The sequence below is a fragment of the Aulostomus chinensis genome, chromosome 16, assembly GCF_037954235.1.
Source record: "Aulostomus chinensis isolate RoL2024-O1b breed Wild chromosome 16, RoL_Achi_v1.0, whole genome shotgun sequence".
In the NCBI taxonomy this organism is placed as follows: Eukaryota; Metazoa; Chordata; class Actinopteri; order Syngnathiformes; family Aulostomidae; genus Aulostomus; species Aulostomus chinensis.
In genome coordinates, this window is record NC_141335.1 from 25,350,147 (window position 1) to 25,369,099 (window position 18,953).

At 47.4% G+C, this 18,953-nt stretch overlaps 2 protein-coding genes across 2 annotated transcripts; one reads left to right on the forward strand and one right to left on the reverse strand.

Annotated features, from left to right (window-relative positions):
• Window positions 1-1,701: 1,701 nt before the first annotated feature.
• oit3 (oncoprotein induced transcript 3) lies at window positions 1,702-10,157 on the forward strand. Its single transcript, XM_086180159.1, has 9 exons — window positions 1,702-1,791; window positions 4,190-4,564; window positions 4,789-4,899; window positions 5,596-5,718; window positions 5,793-5,915; window positions 7,087-7,247; window positions 7,415-7,827; window positions 8,763-8,862; window positions 9,006-10,157. The coding sequence occupies exons 1-9, from the start codon at window positions 1,731-1,733 to the stop codon at window positions 9,162-9,164; spliced, it is 1,626 nt and encodes a 541-aa protein (XP_086036285.1). The 5' UTR covers window positions 1,702-1,730; the 3' UTR covers window positions 9,165-10,157.
• A 271-nt stretch (window positions 10,158-10,428) lies between these two features.
• Window positions 10,429-18,268, reverse strand: LOC147247962 (uncharacterized). Its single transcript, XM_086179902.1, has 12 exons — window positions 18,163-18,268; window positions 16,900-17,528; window positions 16,576-16,698; window positions 15,918-15,977; window positions 15,494-15,609; window positions 15,348-15,409; window positions 14,933-15,072; window positions 14,746-14,799; window positions 14,578-14,639; window positions 14,416-14,496; window positions 11,235-11,323; window positions 10,429-10,575 (listed from the first exon to the last, which is right to left on the reverse strand). The coding sequence occupies exons 1-12, from the start codon at window positions 18,266-18,268 to the stop codon at window positions 10,571-10,573; spliced, it is 1,527 nt and encodes a 508-aa protein (XP_086036028.1). The 3' UTR covers window positions 10,429-10,570.
• Window positions 18,269-18,953: the final 685 nt, after the last annotated feature.

Below are 18,953 nucleotides of genomic sequence, written 5' to 3' on the forward strand. Positions count from 1 at the left end.
TGACCAGGGTGATCTTTGGGGTTTCTACGTCTGTGCAGGGTGACCAGGGTGAGCTTTGGGGTTTCTACGTCTGTGCAGGGTGACCAGGGTGATCTTTGGGGTTTCTACGTCTGTGCAGGGTGACCAGGGTGATCTTTGGGGTTTCTACGTCTGTGCAGGGTGACCAGGGTGATCTTTGGGGTTTCTACGTCTGTGCAGGGTGACCAGGGTGATCTTTGGGGTTTCTACGTCTGTGCAGGGTGACCAGGGTGATCTTTGGGGTTTCTACGTCTGTGCAGGGTGACCAGGGTGATCTTTGGGGTTTCTACGTCTGTGCAGGGTGACCAGGGTGATCTTTGGGGTTTCTACATCTGTGCAGGGTGACCAGGGTGAGCTTTGTGGTTTCTACGTCTGTGCAGGGTGACCAGGGTGATCTTTGGGGTTTCTACATCTGTGCAGGGTGACCAGCGCTGCACCCGTCAAGAATCTGGAAGATGCTGGAGGTTTAATGACTTCACACTTGATGCAAAAGTTTCTGTTTTTTTCCATTCAGTATTTCCTTCATTTTCCAAGCTCTGTGTTCCGGAATGGTTTCCGTTTGTATGCCTCATTTTAAGACTACAATTCCCAACACCTCACAGTAGCTTTCTGCTGTCATCTGCTGTTTTTCTGTCATATTTTTCTGTTCCTCTGCTACATGGCTGCCTGTGAGTGACCGGCCCCTCCTTGTTCTGCAGCATTGTGGGATACTTAGAGTGAACGTCACTTTGACAGCGCAACAGAAGAGTGAGCTCTCTAGTGACAGGAGAGAGATTTCAGATGCTGCCTGGGTGTGATGTCCCTCATTCCAGCCTCCGAGCATTCTATCAATCAAATGTCTTATCTCCCAAAGTTAAGGACAGTCCGTCTGAAAGTAACGTCCTGATCCGCCAGACAACACAGTTCTGCCTCCAAATCAAACGGCTTCCCCGGCTTGGCCCTCGTCCTCCAGCACAAAGAAGTTTGCTAGAGGGTTTTTGTTTTGAGAAAATCCTGCTAACATGCAGCAAAATGAAATGTGAACTCAGTGGGGAACAGAGGAATTAAGTTTAAATGTCAAAAACCAAATGAATGTTGTGTTCTGATTACCTGGATAAGTTCGGTTTGCTCAGAGAGGCGCGTGCGGGATCCAGCAGTGGTTGAGTCTGGGCCCCGTAACCACAGAGGAAGCAGGTTCCACCTCATTTCTCCTAACAGCCTTCTGGATTCATGTCTTCACTGATTTAATTACTTATTAGAAACAAAAACTGCAAGAGCCAGGCTGCTTTGGACCTGTAAATGAAAAGCATGAGTCTTTGTACAGATTCTGGTTTAGTCTGGGGGTCAAGTAATGACCCAGACGGTGTCGAGTCTCAGGAGACTGTAATGAATCTCCTCCATCGCTCTGATCGTCCGTAAACGCGTCAGATCATCGTAATTTCTCTGAATATGACGGGGAAGTTGAGGTGTGTGTGTGTGTGTGTGTGTGTGAGAGAGAGAGAGAGAGAGAGAAAGAAGAGAGAGAAGGGAGAGAAGGGTAGAGAGAGCGATTAGAGTGTGAGGATGTTCATAGGGAAACAATGGGAGGCAGGTCCTCTAAGGTCAAGGGGTCAAGGTGAGAAAGACCTGACAGCCTGACATGTCCAGATAAGAGGCTTCTATTAAAAGCTGGGGATGAACTGCAGGAGCGGTAGTTCACACACGGGACAGCACCGAACACACACACGACCACGATGATGACGATGGTGGTGGGGATGATTCTGCTACACCAGGCTGTGGCAGTCGCAGCTGTAGGTGAGTGAAACTTTTCTTTCTGTCATCGTTGTTGTGCGTTTGTGGGTCTGTCGTCCTGCTGTCAGTCTCAACACCCTCGCCTAAGACCTGTCTGTCACACAGACTCTGGTCGGCAGCGCGTTTCCTGTTGACTGTTTCCAGCCATGACTTAACACACATTTTGCGCTCTGCTGAGCATCCGAGGAACACGTCGCTCCATGTGAGTGTGCATCTCGCTCATGTGTTTTTATTCTCTGGAGCTGCTCGGGATGCAGGAGGCTCGTCTCCACCATCCTGTCTCCTCTGAACCGGTTTTGCTGGTAAGAAAAATCCAGAATATCTGTCAGTCTTTGATCGCACCTGGAAGGAACAACACAGCAGCAGTGTTTAATGTGCGTCTGTGGTGAGACGCTGGCGTCAGCTCAGGCATCCGTCCACGCTCCCCTAATAGCTGCTTGAAGTTATTCTGGCCCCGCCTGGAGGATTTAGAGCCCCCATTAGCATACACTCACATGAGCCAGCTGAGTCCTCCGCCGCACTCATACTGTACATCTCCACCCAGGGCCGTTTATACTGGAGCTCGACCCAGATTGATCCCTCCGCTTTTATTGGACGGCGGGTCGTGACATGACGGGTGCTCCATTAGTGGAAGGAGGAGGGGCTCCGTGATGTCATTAGCTGCCATTACAGTAACTCACCCAAGGTTTTTCTTCACTGAAATGTTTTTTATGCGTGCAGCTTGATGTACTGTACACAAACTGTAGATCCGCACAAGCAGACACAACTGAACAGCTTTATTGTTCTATTTCATCTTTTTGTGATAATTGAATCAAGAACTGGATCTGTTCTCCTCCAGGTAACCGGACTCATTGACCCACACCAGAAAATCATTTTTGTTGTTTCGAAATGATTCAATAACCAACTGAAGAATGTCAGAGGAAGCTCCCATCATGCGAAGCAGCTGAGAGCTTCTCTTCGTAGAATGTCTGAGAGCTCAACGTCCAGTTCAAGTCTTTGAGAACGCTCTTAATCAGTTGTTTCTTTGTATTCTTATTACCTCAGCCAAGGAAGCCATGTTTCAAAAGGCTCCTTACACAAAAACTCTGCAGCTGACGACTGATAAATGTGACGCTGAATCAACGACATGATTTTAACCTTCGAACGCTCCCAGGAGGAAGCAACGCTGCCTTCAGTGTCTCTTCTTATACAGAGACCTGCATTTTGCAAGAATGTAAACGTATCCGTGTGCGTTCTTCCAGGAACTCAGCTGGAGTCGTTTGTCTGAACATGATTTATTTAGTGGCTTTCCATGGGTACATGTGAGTGCAGCTACAAGGCCAGCAGCCTCGCTGTACATCTCAGACCCGCGTGACCCAGGGAGCACCTTTAGTTCCAGGAAAGCGTCGGCATGGCTGTTTCATGTAAAGCAATTGGACTAAATGGAACGGCTGCAGCGGTGGTCATAGAGGTGGGTGGTTGTCAGCTGTCGAGCCCCCCCCCCCCCATGGTTTAAAGTGATTAACACTGATCTCATCCCCATCATCCTTCACATCTTCATCGTTTCCTTTTGTTTTCTACTCAACTCTTAATTACACTGCGGCGAGGAGGCCAGAGCCTATCGATCGCTCTCTGCACTTTGTTTACTCACTTATTCAGTTGTTGTGGTGACTGTGCGCCGCTGGCTGAGCCTGACGCAGCCTGATGGATAAAGAGCCCTTTGTGGACAGCTGGTGGGCTTTTAGTTCGATTACATTTGACACGGTGTTGAATTTTATCTTAAAGGTCCAAAGGTTCGCTGCACGCTAACACGTCCACCCCAGTGTGCTTGCAATGGTCGAAGATGAGGCTTTTTGGAGCAGCCGTCTGGCCTTCACTGGTCCGTTCATCCGTTGAGCTGAAATTCAAACCCGTTTACTTACGGTTGTACGCGTTTATGAGACTTCACCTTTCACTCTAATGAGAGGGACGTACAACGAATCCCCCTGGTGCTCCCAGCAGTGAGAGGAAAGATTGCCAATCTACCAGTCCAGTGTAAAAGCTGGCCTGCTGCTCTCAGGCGGGGCTTCATCTGTAAGACGTGTTCCTCCTGGACAGCCTTGACCTCAGCGACAACTTGACAAATAGAGATGAAACTGTTTTCACACTTAGTTGGACATTTTTACATAGTTTTGTAAAAAGTTTGAAACTTTTGATTTCACAAAGTTGAATTGTATTATTTTACACACAGCAATTTTGCCCTCAAGTTAGATTTGGTACTGAATATTGAAGGCACAAGCGTAAGAAAATCTGCATGCATTTCTTTGGAACTTCTGTCGTGATGACGAGGGACCAAGTTTGGATACTCTGACTGTGAGAGTCTCCGTCCTGTCCAGCCCTCTTCCTCTCTCACTCATCCTTTTTATCCTATAAAACGCCTCAGCCCTGGACCCGTGCTCCGCCTACATCAGCCTCAACGAACCCTGGAGGAACACTGAGTATCACGTCAACCAGTCGTCTGATGGGCCTCTGTGTGACAGCCACGTGTCTGGGGAGTGGTACCGCTTCACTGGCATGGCAGGTGACGCCATGCCCACCTTCTGCATCTCAGAGAATCACTGTGGCACCCACGCGCCCATCTGGCTCAACGGCAGTCACCCCCAGCCCCAGGAAGGCATCGTCACCCTGCCTGTGTGCGCCAGTTTTGGTGACAGCTGCTGCCAGTGGAACGCCAGTGTGGACGTGAAGGCCTGCGCTGGGGGATACTTTGTGTACCGCCTGCCCAGACCCTCCGTCTGCTTCCATGTCTACTGTGGCCGTGAGCGAGCACTCAAAGACCCTCAAACTGATCCATTCTGCTTTTCTCTTCGTGCTTATGTGTGTGTGTGTGTGTGTGTGTGTGTGTGCGCGTGTGTGCGTGTGTGTGCACGCGCGTGCACGCGCGTGCGTGCGTGCGTGTGTGTGTGTGTGTGCCTGTGTGTGTGCGAGTGCGTGTGCGTGTGTGTGTGTGTGTGTGTGTGCGTGTGTGCGCGCCCCACACAGACTTCTATGACATCTGCGATGAGGAGGGCTGCGCGGGGCCTGGATGCCCTGTGCCCGAGTGTCGCTGTGGGCCTGGAACGGTTCTGGGGCCGGACAGACAAACGTGCCTGGGTGAGATGGACAAAGAGGAAGGAAGAGAGGACGATAAGCAGCAAAACACTGAGGAGGGACAGAATGAGCTCTGGAAAACAATAACACCATGTTCAGCTCATTCTTCTGACGCACCCACGCACCAGCAATTGTGTTATTTGAAATTAGCTGTTTACATGCATTATTCAAATAATGGGATACCAGAATATGATGGGATTTTAAACGAATCAAATGGTTCAATAATTGTTTTGTTTGTGTTCACAGATAAATGACACGCATTCATTATCAGCCTCTGGTGTGGCAGTGGCTCACGACAACTGCTGCAGTCGCTCTATCCAGTTAATTATTGACTTAGGACTGACAAACAGGATGCTTTTCAAATGTGAACGCTGTTCTTGATGTGTCTGAATCCTGAGATCAGTCATAAAATAGAAAGGCTGCAAAGGTGGAGCAGCTAATGATGGGTGGCAGGCCTCAAACCTGCCGTTCTCTCTTCTTCTCTCCCTCCTCACACTTGTGTCCCTCCTTTTTATTTCACCCATCATTATTTCTTTGCCAGTCCTCTCTGTATTATAAATGCACATTTACAGTCGATTCATCATCCTCACCTCCTGTAAGTGACTTGCCTCAAGGTGATAAAATCCACCCATCTGATACTAATATCTGACCCAGCTGTGGTGTGTGTGTGTGTGTGTGTGTGTGTGTGTGTGTGTTCAGATGTGAATGAGTGTGAGAGGGGCAATGGAGGCTGTGGAGAGGTGTGTGTGAACACCAAAGGGTCCAGGCGTTGTGAGTGCGGGCCAGGCCGCGTGCCGGATGAAGATGGACTCAACTGTAAAGGTACATTCATGTGTGTTCTGAGGTGATTCAGCCTCGCCGCGGGCCTCATCTCCGCCTGTCTTCACCTCACACAGACATAGCAGGTTGTCACATTAACAACGGAGGCTGCAGCCACGTCTGCTCGTCGCTGCTGGACTCGTACCAGTGCCACTGTCCCAGAGGGCTGGATCTGGGGGACGACAGACGCACGTGTCAGGGTGGGTACGGGTGCGGGAAGGTAGAAGGGTGTTATTGTTAAAATACTGGTGGCATTTATATGAAACGGTGCTGTAGTTTCTATAAGTCTTTAGGTCAATATCCTCCCTAGTCCCTGACCCTAACCTGAGCAACCACTGCTGAATGCATGACCCCGAACCCAAACGCAACCTACTTCTGATCACGACCCTAAAAACAAGCCTTGACCCTCAAACAGCCCTTTGAAGTCATGAGGACCAACAAACTCCAGGAGTTCCACTGAAGTGGCCAAATATCTCTGGGCTTACGTGACTCAAGTGAGCTGAAGACTCACACACTGCTACACACAAGTGATTGGGAAACCTCAGAAATAGCATGCAGGAAGAGCCAGCCACATACATTTAGCTTGAAGCTCATGGAGACTGACAGCTAGCAACAGCAAATCTTCCATTTGCAAACTCTCACCGCATCGTCTGGTGTAGTCCACGTCTTCTCTGACCGGCTGTGTGCTCAGGAGTCCACCAACACTTGGATGTTAGCGAAAACAAACCACGCTAGCACTTCGGGTTGCTGCCATCAGTGAATGTGGACGAGCAGTTGGTTCAACGGGGAACTCCTGCTGAGAACGCTTGAACTGTTCTCCAGGTGAATAATTAGACGGTCCTAACGTTTGTTGTTTTTTACTTTTGGAACCTGTTGAAAAACATTTTTTTGAGAAGGAAGATATTAAATTCTGTGTTACATGATGAAGACATAGGACTTTTTGTGAAAACCATGTGAGAACCACGCGATCACATGTCTGATATCTGGAGATCAGAGTGGCTCTTAATAACCTCTACTGTCCAACGTGTTACCAGACTTTTCATCGGTCAAATTAACTGGAATATTGCTTTGTTGCTCATGTCTAGGACTGTACTTACCTGGCCTGAGGAGTGTGTTATTGTTGCTGTGGCCCAATTCCTGGACAAATTTAAATAAGAAAACACATCTTAGTTTCCAAGTGACTAGTTTTATTATTTCAGAGTGAATATTTTAAGCTCCAATATCCAAAGTGTGCGAATCGTAGCTTTAAAAAGACTTCACTCGTAAACTGTTATTGTCATATTTCATGTTGATAGCCAACAGGGGGCGCTGGTGTGCAACCATGTGGTGAATAAGTGCTGTTGTGACTGTGTGCATGTCTGGCTCCTGCAGTGCCGGTCCAGTGTGACCCCAGCTCCATTACTGTCTCAGTGCCCAAGGACCTTGTAGGCGGACTGGAGCTGTTCCTGTCCAACTCGTCTTGTCGTGGAGTCTCCAACGGCACGCACATCATCCTCAGCTTCAGCCTCAAGACCTGCGGCACCGTGGTGGAGGTCAGAGGCTCCGGTTTGGATTACTTACACTGAATGTGCTCAGGGTTTGCAGTTAGACAATGATTTTAGTATCAGATGACTAGTAGACGAGCTCAACCTTCAAAGTGGGCTGTCGAAGTTGCTACAGCTTGAAAAATCTATTTAATAAAGTGAATGTTGGCCTCCAGGTGACAGCTGACAAGATTGTGGGGACCAACCTGGTGACGGGCCTCCCCAGGAGCAGCCCGGGCAGCAGCAGGGACCTGATTGTCCGCACCACCAAGTTAGTGCTCCCAGTCACCTGTGAGTTCCCCAGAGAATATCACGTGTCAGATGGATTCCAGGCAAGTCAGCGCAGCTCAGCTCTGGAGCTGGCCGGCCACAGCGAGGGCGTCTTCTCCTTCGTCCTGGAGCTCTTCAAGAACGCAGAGTTCTCCGAGCCTTACCGAACCCCGCCCCAGCTGCGCCTTCACGACTCCCTGTTCTTCGGAGTGGAACCCAAGGAGAGAGTGGAAGGCCTGTCTGCCCTGGTAGAGAGCTGCTTCGCTACACCAGGGCCCAAAGCTGACCAGGCCCTCAAGTATTACCTCATCAAAGACGGGTGAGTAGTAAAATTCATGGTGATTTAGGAAAACCACTAAAGCTGGCACTCTATGTCCATGACTTGTTTTAGATTCACAGAAATCGCATGTCTTCCAGGAGTGAATGTCCTGAAGACAAACTTGAAGTTTAGATGACTGATTGGTGGTTGGTTGGTGAATAATAATGGCCCAAGTACAGAACCCTGTGGAACTCTGCCGGCTAAATCTGCTCTCTGCTGGCTATATATATATATATATATATATATATATATATATATATATATACACACTATATACTTATATATACACACACACACACACATATATATACACACACACATATATATATATATATATATACATATGAAGAAAGCCATGAGCAGTGAGTCATGAAAGTCTGCTGTTTGGGTGAAGACATGAATCTTAAAAGGAAATCAGGTGGGCAAATAAAAGCAGAAATGGCTAGAAATGCTATGAATGCTGTCTTAACCTTTGCAATTTTAGTCGAACGGAGCCTCTATGTTTTATGCTCATGACCTCAATGAAAAGATTAATGTTGTTATAAGACCCATTCAGCTGCTCAGCACCAACTGTGGGACAGCTACAGGACAGGAAATCTCAATTTCCTCCAGGAAATGTCAAGTGAAAAATGCCTCGCCCGTCGTTGATCAATGCAGACAGAAAACGTTTTGGACTGAAAAATCAAAAGCAACCTTATTATCTCAGGGAACACTTTTAATCAGTCCTCTGTTGAATGTAGAGTTTTACTTCTGCTACTCGACGGAGCACAGCTATAATCTATGTTCACGATTTCCTATTAAAAGTACAACAGTGTTTCAGAGCCTTGGGGCAGGTAACTGATGAGGTGGTTTGTTTGAGATATACATGGACCAGTGAGTTCTGTGTCGAGGTATCAACTGTTTAATTCTATTTCCTCATTCTGGCATCTAATCAGGTGCATCTCCGATGAAACAGTGACGCAGTACTCGTCCAAGGACCAGCTCTCCAAGCACTTCCAAGTCCCTGTCTTCAAGTTCATTGGCAAGGACAACCGCGTGAGTAACAGAGGCATGCTGGGAGCCAGCTGGCCAGATTGTGGGTCTTGTGTTTGGATTGCAGTAACTGTTAAGGCCAATGCAGTGACCACGATGGAGGTGCTCGTCTCGTCTGCTTCAATCAGCGTCTCTTCTGTTTACAGCAAGTCTTCCTCCACTGTCAGGTGTTAGTATGTGGAGCAGGAGACTCCCGCTGCGCTCAACCTTGTCGGAGACGCGTCCGCCGGGAGGTTCCAAGTGCTCAATCACGGGAGCAGCACACACTGAGAGGAGGCCCGATCTTCATCCTGCCAGAACCTTGAAGCTAGCATGAAGCGGAGAAACGCATCACAAACGCAACTGCAGGGAAACATTTAGAATAAAGGAGTTTATTTAGTATTCACAAGACCCATCAGAACAGCAGTCCACATCGCTCCGAACATTCCCACATATACATGAAGATCCACATAAAGGTATACACACGTGTCTATATACGTGTATACACATACATACACGCGCACTGGCACCGTGCTGGTGAACACACCGACCCAGCGGATCTCTGCCACTCTGCCTGACAGCACAATTTGTTGACATTAAAGTGAATGACATTTCTTTTATAACTCATTCGGGGGAACCGTTTATTTATATCAACGACAGCATGAGAGATGTTTTCTAGGTCACACTTTCTCAGGCTTGATTAGTGTTGCAGTCTTAAAGATTTACAGAACTCATGACAGAGGTTTCTCACCACCACGAACTTGAAGAGTACACCCTTAGATGCACTCCATGACGACAAACACGCTGCACAATCCTGGGAGGTGGATACTGGTGTACCATGAACAAGAAATTATGCATCCACTTCATCACCCGGACAATTAATCACGTCAGCAGATACTCATGCATTTATTCATAAAGAAATAACTTAACATTAAGACAGAAGCTGTATGAGCCTTTACATTTACATGACACCGTCCTCTGTTTCTTTTGGCCCAGTGAATGGAAAATAGCAGCAAACAAGGAGCCCTGTGAGCCGTATCAATTATCTTGTGTCTTACTATCAAGCAGAAATTAATCCACGTATAATACCCTTCCTGCCAGTCACTTTGTTTGGAGTCATCAAAGTAATTTATGCTAATGGAGTCATAGAGTATAGGGAGTTTAATAAGCAGGTAATTAAGTTTCTAAAAATTCATACTCAGATACCTGTTGTATTGCCAGACTCCTCTCGTGTGTTTTGTCTTTTCTTTCTCTCCATCTTGGGAGGGCTCACGTGAAGTCTCAAATGTATAAATATATTATGTCGTCCGTAGAAAATACCCCGTGTGACTTTTTTGTGTTATGTGTATCCAGGACTTGTCCACAGTCACAATTCGTCCCGCTCCTCCTCCTCGCAGACACATGCCGCCCTCTGGCTGTTCAAGTAAGGTCTGCAACCAAGAGTCCACACTGTGCTGAAGAGAGCGTCTGCCATGGACTCGCAGGCTGAGGAGACACACTCGCGTCAACAACAATCCCAGATCTCACCGGATTATTTTGGCATAGTAGAGAGAAAAGCTGTACATGTTTACCTTGCACTTGTGACCCAAAGCCCAGGCTCCTCTTCAGGTCGGCGCAAATGTCATGCAGACACGTGCGAAACTTGGTGTCACAGTCGTACTTGATGGCACCGCAAGTGTCGTAGCACATGTCCAGATGGTTACAGCACTTGGTCATGGCTGGGATCCCCAGATCAAACTGTCAGAGGAAAATGCTCTCTAGTGTTAGTGGAGTGGACTCAACAAACACACCGATATTTTGGGGGATTACGCTGATCTGGCACTTGGGACCAATGACTGACAAAGCAAATCATTCCAAAACGTCTGTGTTCCAGCCATCTGCTCAAAATGAACCTCACAAACACTCTGTCTTGAGCAGAAATCCCCAAACTAAAACAGTTTGGTTGGGAGCTCACAGCCACCAGCTTGTCCATCTAAAAGGTGTTTGTGGAGGATGCAGTGTGCGCCTGGATGTGTGCTGGTCCGTGCCTGAAAGGTTGTAAACAGATGATTTGTATAGTTTTGTTGTTTTGATCTCAGCTCTACCCTCACTTCCTGCCGCAAGCACGCAGCTAGCGTTTCCAGAACTCACGTCATGCAGGGAAGACATTTCATGAGTTCACTGATACTGACTCTTCCGCCAATATGCTGATGTGAATCCCAGCCATCAGACCCAAACTGACAGACAGAACAAAACTACCAGTATCTGCTGATACCGATGATGTGCTGATATTATCGTGCAACCCCACTTGTAACTGATAATCACATGATGACACCAGGGTGAAGGGTCACTTTCGTGGTTTCTAGTGGATGAATGATGTGGTGGTGGGCTGTTGGTGTGATGAACAGGCCACCTACAGCGCCATTCACCTGGAATCCCACCAGAGAGGAGCTGCAGCCGTTGGGCTCTGGGAGCTGGTAGCCGGGGCGAGGCTGAGGATGCTTTCCTTAAGTGAAAAAAGAAGAAGAAAAAGCCTCACTTCGTACCCACATAGAAGAGAAGCTGCACGGATGTCTTCATCCTTCCTAGGCCCTCTTGTTCTAGTATATCATGTCACAGATAACAGTGTGTGTGTGTATTGGTTGTGTAACCTGGTACATCTACCTTCCAGACACAGTATCAGCAGCCTGAGAACCACATGTTGCGTTATCTTGGATCTGGAAACGAGTGCAGTAGCTGATAGCAGTGACCCTGCTCACGTCTGAGTTAGCGTGGAGCAGCAGACGAGCGACGCCGCTCGACTCCAGCGGTTCTCCAGCTGAAACCCTCGTCTGTGCTACTGTACCGTTGTTAAACGCATGGAAAAGCTGTTGACTTACCATATCTGCAGCGGTACTGACAGACCCCGTCACGTCCCCCCACCAGCTCCACCAGAGAGTCAAAGTATCCGTGCACAGTCTGGAAGCTCGCCCTAATTGAGCCCAGGCCCCAGCTGCTGGTAGCCTCGTTTGTCACAGAATTGTTGACTGCTGGTCTAGTCTGGACAGGCGTGGGCTCATGCACCTCCACCTCAGCCTCCACTTCAGCCTCAGCCTCAGCCCCTGTCTCCATGTCCACCTGGGTGACAGCTTCACCTGTCAGCTCTGTGTGCGCAGCACGCCTGTCAGGGTCCTCTTCCAGCTGTTCCGCTGGATCTAAAACAGGCCTCTCCACTGCAGGCTCGTCAGCCTCTGCACGCTCCAGGTTCATTAACTTGGCTAGAAGTTCAGGCTCCTTGGCTGCAGGCGAATGGCTCTCCTCAGCATCTGGAGCAGCTTTGTGGGTTGTATCTGCAGATGTAGCTTCTGCTACACTCTCAGTAGGGACTAGATCCTCACTAGGAGCCTCCTCCTCGTTAGCCGGAGACCGAAAGAGCCCCAAAGTGGCGCACATGCCCGAGGACACACAGAGGAGGAGTAGAGCCGCAGTCCGGAGCCGCATGGTGTTTGCCAAGACGTGGTGTTGTTACCAGGATGAGAGGAGCTTAGACAGTGAGACACAAAAACACTCTTTCTGGCTCCGTCAACCAGAGAGCAGACTTTGACCTCCAGCAGACAGCAGGGCACTCACTCATGTTGGGGGCAAAGGTCAACCCATATCAATACAAGGAGCGCTTCGATACGTCCTCTAATCTCTTCATTCTGTGATTGTTGAGCTCATCAAATAAGTAAATTCATCAGATTTATCTGCAAAGCTGTAACTGGATTGTTGTGATTCAGTCTTCAGGGCCGCTGATCCTGGTCCTGTTGGTGTTCACAACAGAGTTCAGCCTGTGACCTGCATCAAGGTGCCGTGAGCCTGAAAGGAGCCTTAGATGAAGGTCACAGACAAACACTTCATATTATTTAAATCTTCAAACAGGGAAACGTCAACCATCATTCTTGCATAGGTCACTGCTGCCCTCTAGTGCTTGATGAGCAAATTGCTCCCACTGCTGTGGATATTTATAAATCTGTTGTAGTCACTGTTCATAGGCAGAAGTCTGTTTTATTAATACAGAACTAAGAGGTTTTTTTCAGTCTGTATAAATGAATACTTGCTATTGTCTCATGCAGCCAGAAAAGAGAGAATGTCTTGTTCTCATCTATCATCTTAATCTTCTGTGGAAGGCGGTTGGTGGAAGTCTGAGGCTGTTGGCCTCCCCTCAGACAGAGCTTGGACTCAGCTTCGTCTGAGTTTATGTGCTTCGTTTTCCTGGATGCCACAGAGCTCACGATTCCTTTATTTAATCGGTTATTTGAGACACTCCTGAACTGAGCCAGCGTAGCTTCATACTGCTGCTCGACTTCACGTCACAGCAAATACATACAAGGATCCTTCTAGTATTTATTACTTTCTGTTACTGGAAAAACAGTAACATTCCCCCTAACGACTGCCAGCATCTGTTCTACCTGAACCCCCCCCCCCCCCCCCCCCCGGCTTCAGCACTGAAATAAATCATAAAAAAGTGACTGTGAGCATATCGCAGTCTTTTTCCTGATTCTAGTTTCCAGTCATTTCTCCTCAATTAGCTGGAGGCCGTTCATCACCATAGTTACTCGCAGTAACAGATTCTAATCAGACAGCTCGGAGCCGCTAACACAACAAGCGCTGTTCTTTCATTACGAAACACTACATGCACATGTGACCACGGCACCTGAAGCACTTTGCCAGTTGAAAGCAGCGGGGTGTAGAAGTTGTGAAGAGAAGTACACGCTCACTGATAACAGAGGTTTTAGTACTTCTACTTGGACTTTTACATTTTATGCAATTCTTACTTTGTACTTCATGTCATTTCAGAGGGAAGTATTGCCCATTTTACTCTGTTACATCTATGCGATTAACCACACTGGCAAAAGCCAAGAATCATAACAAGTGCTCTACTTGGAATACTTGGAGACATTTACTGCTCAGCCTGGCACTGGTGGCATGTAATCAACAGCTTTTAGTTGTAATATGGATTCAAATGAGCACCAACTTTTTGGGTAACGCTCTCCATACTCGTCCTCCCCAGATTCAGACAAGAAGATATATATCCTCCCTCCTCTGAGCTGCACTGGAGAGCTGAGGCTCATGCTAGTTAGCTTAGCGGGAAGTGTTAGCATCAGTGAGCTAAGGTTCAGTATGTTGGTGTGTCCTGCTGTGGTCCTACTCGTCCTTTCTTACAAAGTCTCCCATGACTAGTAGCAGCAGTTGCTCTTCTAGTTATCACTTCCTGTTTTGCTCTATTGGCCAGAGTTACAATGAGGTGCTGTCAAATCACTGCACGCTCGCAAGAAAGTAGCTCTGTCTATGTGTGTGAATTACAATGCCTTGTAATATTAAAATATTTGATAATCAATGTTACACACAACCCTCCTTATATTAAAGCTAGTAAAGACTATTTTGGAGAAAAGTGCATCGATGACTTCTGACAGTGCTATGCTAACACTTTCCACCCACGACCATTTACTGAGCTAAGCTAACTAGCGTGTGCCTCAGGTCTGTATCTTCTTGTCCGTATCTGAGGATGATGCTGAATACACCATTTCCCAAAAGGTTGTTGTGTTCCTTCCTCTTGTGTTGCCATGTGTGGTTTACAGGCTCTGTTGTGAGGAGAGATCTCCTGGTTCACGTGATGGCGCTGTGGCTTCTGCTCGCTGAATTTCATCCCACAACATCCTGTGGATAACGAGAGCAAAGCAACAGTAAGTAGGAGTCACAGGTCTCCTGGTCAGCTGTGACTCGGACGTTTATTCTGACCGTGTTGTGTCCCGGCTAGCCTTCTCTCTGGTCAGCAGCAGGTTGATGTTATCCTCCACACACTAGAAGGGAAATACAGAAATAAGACTCACTATCACCTCTCAGGACGAGCATTCGTTATCTTAATGGACGTGATGATATGGAAGTGAAAACGTCAATCCTCTTCACCTTGTTGGTTGTTTTCAGACGTTCATTTGACACAATCAGTCTCATGATCTCAGTCTGGAAGCAAACAGCCACACTGATATTAGAAAGATCCAAATAACAATCAAAACAGAATAAAAACAGCCTTGGATTGTATTTCCAACACAAAGCTGATGAGTGTAAAACTGAGCTGCTGTGTGGGATCCAGCACCTTCAGGTCTCTGACGCGCGTCTCCATGGGAGTGGGTCCCATCTCCTTTACCTCCTCCTCCAACCGTTGGACCTCCTTCCAAATGTTCAACACCTGCAGCCTCCTGGACCGGACACCGTCAGCCTCCCCATCCCCCAGCACTGGCCAATCAGAGAAGAATGATGTAGTTCATACTTGCACCTATGCAACCCCGAAGGTCTGATCAAGTCACAGCAGCCTCAGCCTCACCACAATAACCTCTTTATGCCTCTTAGCATGACAAAGTGATTACTTGTTCAGATCAGCCACACCACAGACAAATAGTATTTAAAAGTTAGCATGTGCTATTGGCCCACAGGGTCATGAACAGTCAACCCTTACATGTGGTTTAGCGATTCGCTGCAGCAGCGTAGTGCAGTGCAGTCTTGAGACTTACCGTTCATGTCTCTGTCCTCTGGGCGTGTCATGGCTAGAACATTCTGTAATTCATTTTGGACTCTGTGGTGAAGAAAGAACACAGAACAAGCATGTCAGTCCCAAAGCTTAGTGGAGATCTGGTGACGGCGAGGAACCTTGCAGTACCGGATGTTCTCCTCTAGAGCTTCTCGAGCCTCCTGCTCCAACCTGCAGACCTCCTCAGCTGCCAGGGCCACCTCGGCTCCTCTATCAGCGAGACCTCTGAGGGGAGGATGCAGCAACTGACCGGGAACATGTGACAACACACACGGTTCTGAGAGGTTTCAGCTAGAGGGGATCAGGTTCTGCTGAGGAGCGTTCAAGCATCTTCCACATGCAGCAGTGAGAGCAACAAAAACGATTTCAACAATTCTCTCAGGTGGATCAAGAACATGTGATGTTGTTGTCAATGGAGGAGCGATGCTTCAGGTGGATAAGCAAAGGAAAGCTGCTCAAAGAAAATGACAAAAAAAAGAACTAAAAGCAGAATTCGTGACTGATATTGAACAAGCATTGATATTGTCCCACAATGAATACATGCTTGTTTTACCATGCGGGGGAGTGAAGACTGGGAGGCCATCAAGTGGTTGACATAGAGATCGTAATCCGTCTGGAAGAGAGAAGTAGCAGTAAACTGTGGATGAATCGGAGTATTTCAAGTAAATATTTCCTGTACATGACCTGACAAGCTCAGGTTTTAGTCGCTGTTCTACTCACACTTCACTGTTGATACTGGATTTAAGATAATCCCACCCGTGCCATTTTGTGCTGACAAGTAATTCCTGATCAGGTCAGAACCGCTGAACCGGGTCACGCTGACCTGATCACTTGTATTTAAAGCTATTATGTGCAACTTTTGTCTCCCCCTTCTGGAACTGAGACAAATAAAAACATGGATGGAAATCTGCCAGTGAAAGACCTGCAGCTGTGTGTGTGTGTGTGTGTCATATTAATGAAAAGTGGTGTTAAAACTACTCTGTCCAAACATGCAAATAAACGTTGAGCAACTGCGTGAGCTGTAAAAGAGATCAGAGGCAGTAATGGAGCCGTAGCCCCCTGATGACCTGCGGCCTGACGTATCCCGACCAGGCTCCAGCGGTTGCTCTACTTCTGCCTGCCACACCAGGGACCCGCTCCTTCCTTCACTCTAATACATCTGATGGCACATGCTAAAAATGTGCTAGGGGGTAGAGAGGAAATGGAAAAACCTTAATTTCCCTCAGGATGCCTCCAAATACTGGTGAGGCTTCACATACATCATCAAAGACGTCACTGAACACCGCAAGGTGGTCTCTGTTGGGCCAGCTTTGCTCTGACAGCTTCTTCAGCTCCTGTGTTTGACAGGTATACACACACACACACACACACACACGCACAGATGTATTAATGCACACACGCCCAGCACATGTGTGTGACTGCATGTTCATTCATGTAGGAGTGCTGAGAGGACATGTCAAACATGGAAAAACTGACACACTTTCAGTCCGTAGCTGCGGCTGAGCGATCTGAGAGGCCTTCCTGATGACTCTCACCTTTTGCAGTTTCCTCTCATGGATTTCACCAACGTTTAATTCTCCCAAACTGTTCTGATCCGGTCCGATCCAGGCTGTTTCTTGCCTCCAGAACTGAGGTTTTGTCCTGTCTTCTTTATTCAGGCCAACCTGGCCTGTAAGGCTGGAATGAGCCTTCTTGCTCGCCTCCTTATCATAGGAGGAGTTTGACATTTTCTGGGAGAAGCCTCTTGGATGAACCGGCAAAGACTTTGAGAGGCAATAAACTCTCTTTGGTAGACTTATCTCTTTTCTGTCGGCGCGTGATGAGCGATCATCGTGGCTTGAGCCCGAGACGTCAGACTCGACTGCAGCGGTGCCAGAGGTGAACTCAGCGGAAGAGCCTTTCATCTCTGTCTTCTCCTCATGGACCAGCGCCTTTGTCCGTCTCAGCTGGCGTGTCAGAGGCTTCTGGATGTCTTCTTGGCTCCGACTCGTCCTCCAGAATGACTGTTTTGTCTCTTTGCTGGGCTGACTCTGATTCAGGCTGTGGGGCCCCAGATGACCTGACGAGTAGGCCAGGATATCAGCCCTCTGACCAGCCTCAGCAGCCAGCAGCAGGCGCTGGATGTCGCTCCCAAAGCACTGAGGCTTCCTGTGGCTGGACATGGCTGCCAGGGCACACAAGAAGAAGCATGATGCGTAACATGTCTTCCTGCCATGGGACAAATTTCCCATGGACCACATTTAGTGAGATTTAAAGGACAATCCACTAACACATAGACGTCTCCATCTCACCAAGACATTTTTACAGTCCTGCCTTTGTTCTTTGCTCAAATGTGTTGGTGGGTTATTGAGCTGATAAAGAAAACATGGATAAAACTGGACAGTGTGTTGAGTAAACAGGTGCCTTTGCTGCTGTTGGTGGTTGGTGGCTGTGGGCCGCCATTAGCTTTAAGCTAAATATACGTGGCTGGCCCTTTCTGCATTCTGGCTCACTCTCTCTCTCTCTCTCTCTCTCTCTCTCTCTCTCACACACACACACACACACACACACATCTTAGTAAGCTGAAGACTCTTCCAAATTCACCTTTGGGTGAAGAATAACTTTAACTTTAACAAATACAAAGTAGCATGAGAACACGATGAAGTGGTTTAAACTGGCCAATCGAGTTTCACTCTCGTCTATAAGTTTAATTACGTAACAAACATTTGAAAATGTGAAGGAAACAGAGGCAAAGCAGCTACTGGGAACTCTCTTGTTACCTAATTGTACTTTTGAGCGAAAGCAGGACTAAAACAAACCCTCCTCGCGGGCACGGATCCCTTTGGTTTGTCCCCTTTTCTGTATTCGGTTGCCACGGAAACCGACGCGCGTAATGCTGGTGTTGCGTTCATGGTCTCGTACCATAATCGTACCCACGGGGTCTGAGTGCTGCGGATGAGACAAATAGGTGATCATTAAATATTTAGTGCGAACGGGACTCATCTTTCACATCCGACACGCGGTAGTTCCTGACTGACAGAGAACAAAGCTGCCAGAACCTCGCTCACTATGTGACCTATTTATAGAATGTTTCCCAAGATGAGAAGATACATGGTATTTTCTTTGTTTTTACGAATAGATAATAAATAATAGTAATTTTGTCAGTGTTTTAACTGCCCCCCCCATTAACATTCCTCATAATATTTAATGTGGAAAAGTACAAGCCCCAAATACTTCTAAGTATTTAGAGATTTTTCTTCTTATTTTGTGAAGTTCAAATGTTTCCTGGAAGTTGCTGCCACAAATCTCAGCGAGCAATACTCACCCATGTCGCAGATGTTGTGTACAGATGTTGGATCAAAGATTACAGGGGAGGATTGATTATTGATATGGATTATTGCATGATTAGCATAGTTGGTGAAAAATGTGAAAATCTAGGGTTACACATTAATAATATATCTAGAAGTTATGTGACGATGATGGGGGACTTAATTATTACTCCCCTCAAAAATGAGAGGTTACACTTTAAAATCTATCAAGAGTATTGCTTAGAAGCTAAACCTAGAGAGATGCTGAGAGAAGCAAAGTATCATGGATTGAAATTTGGGTG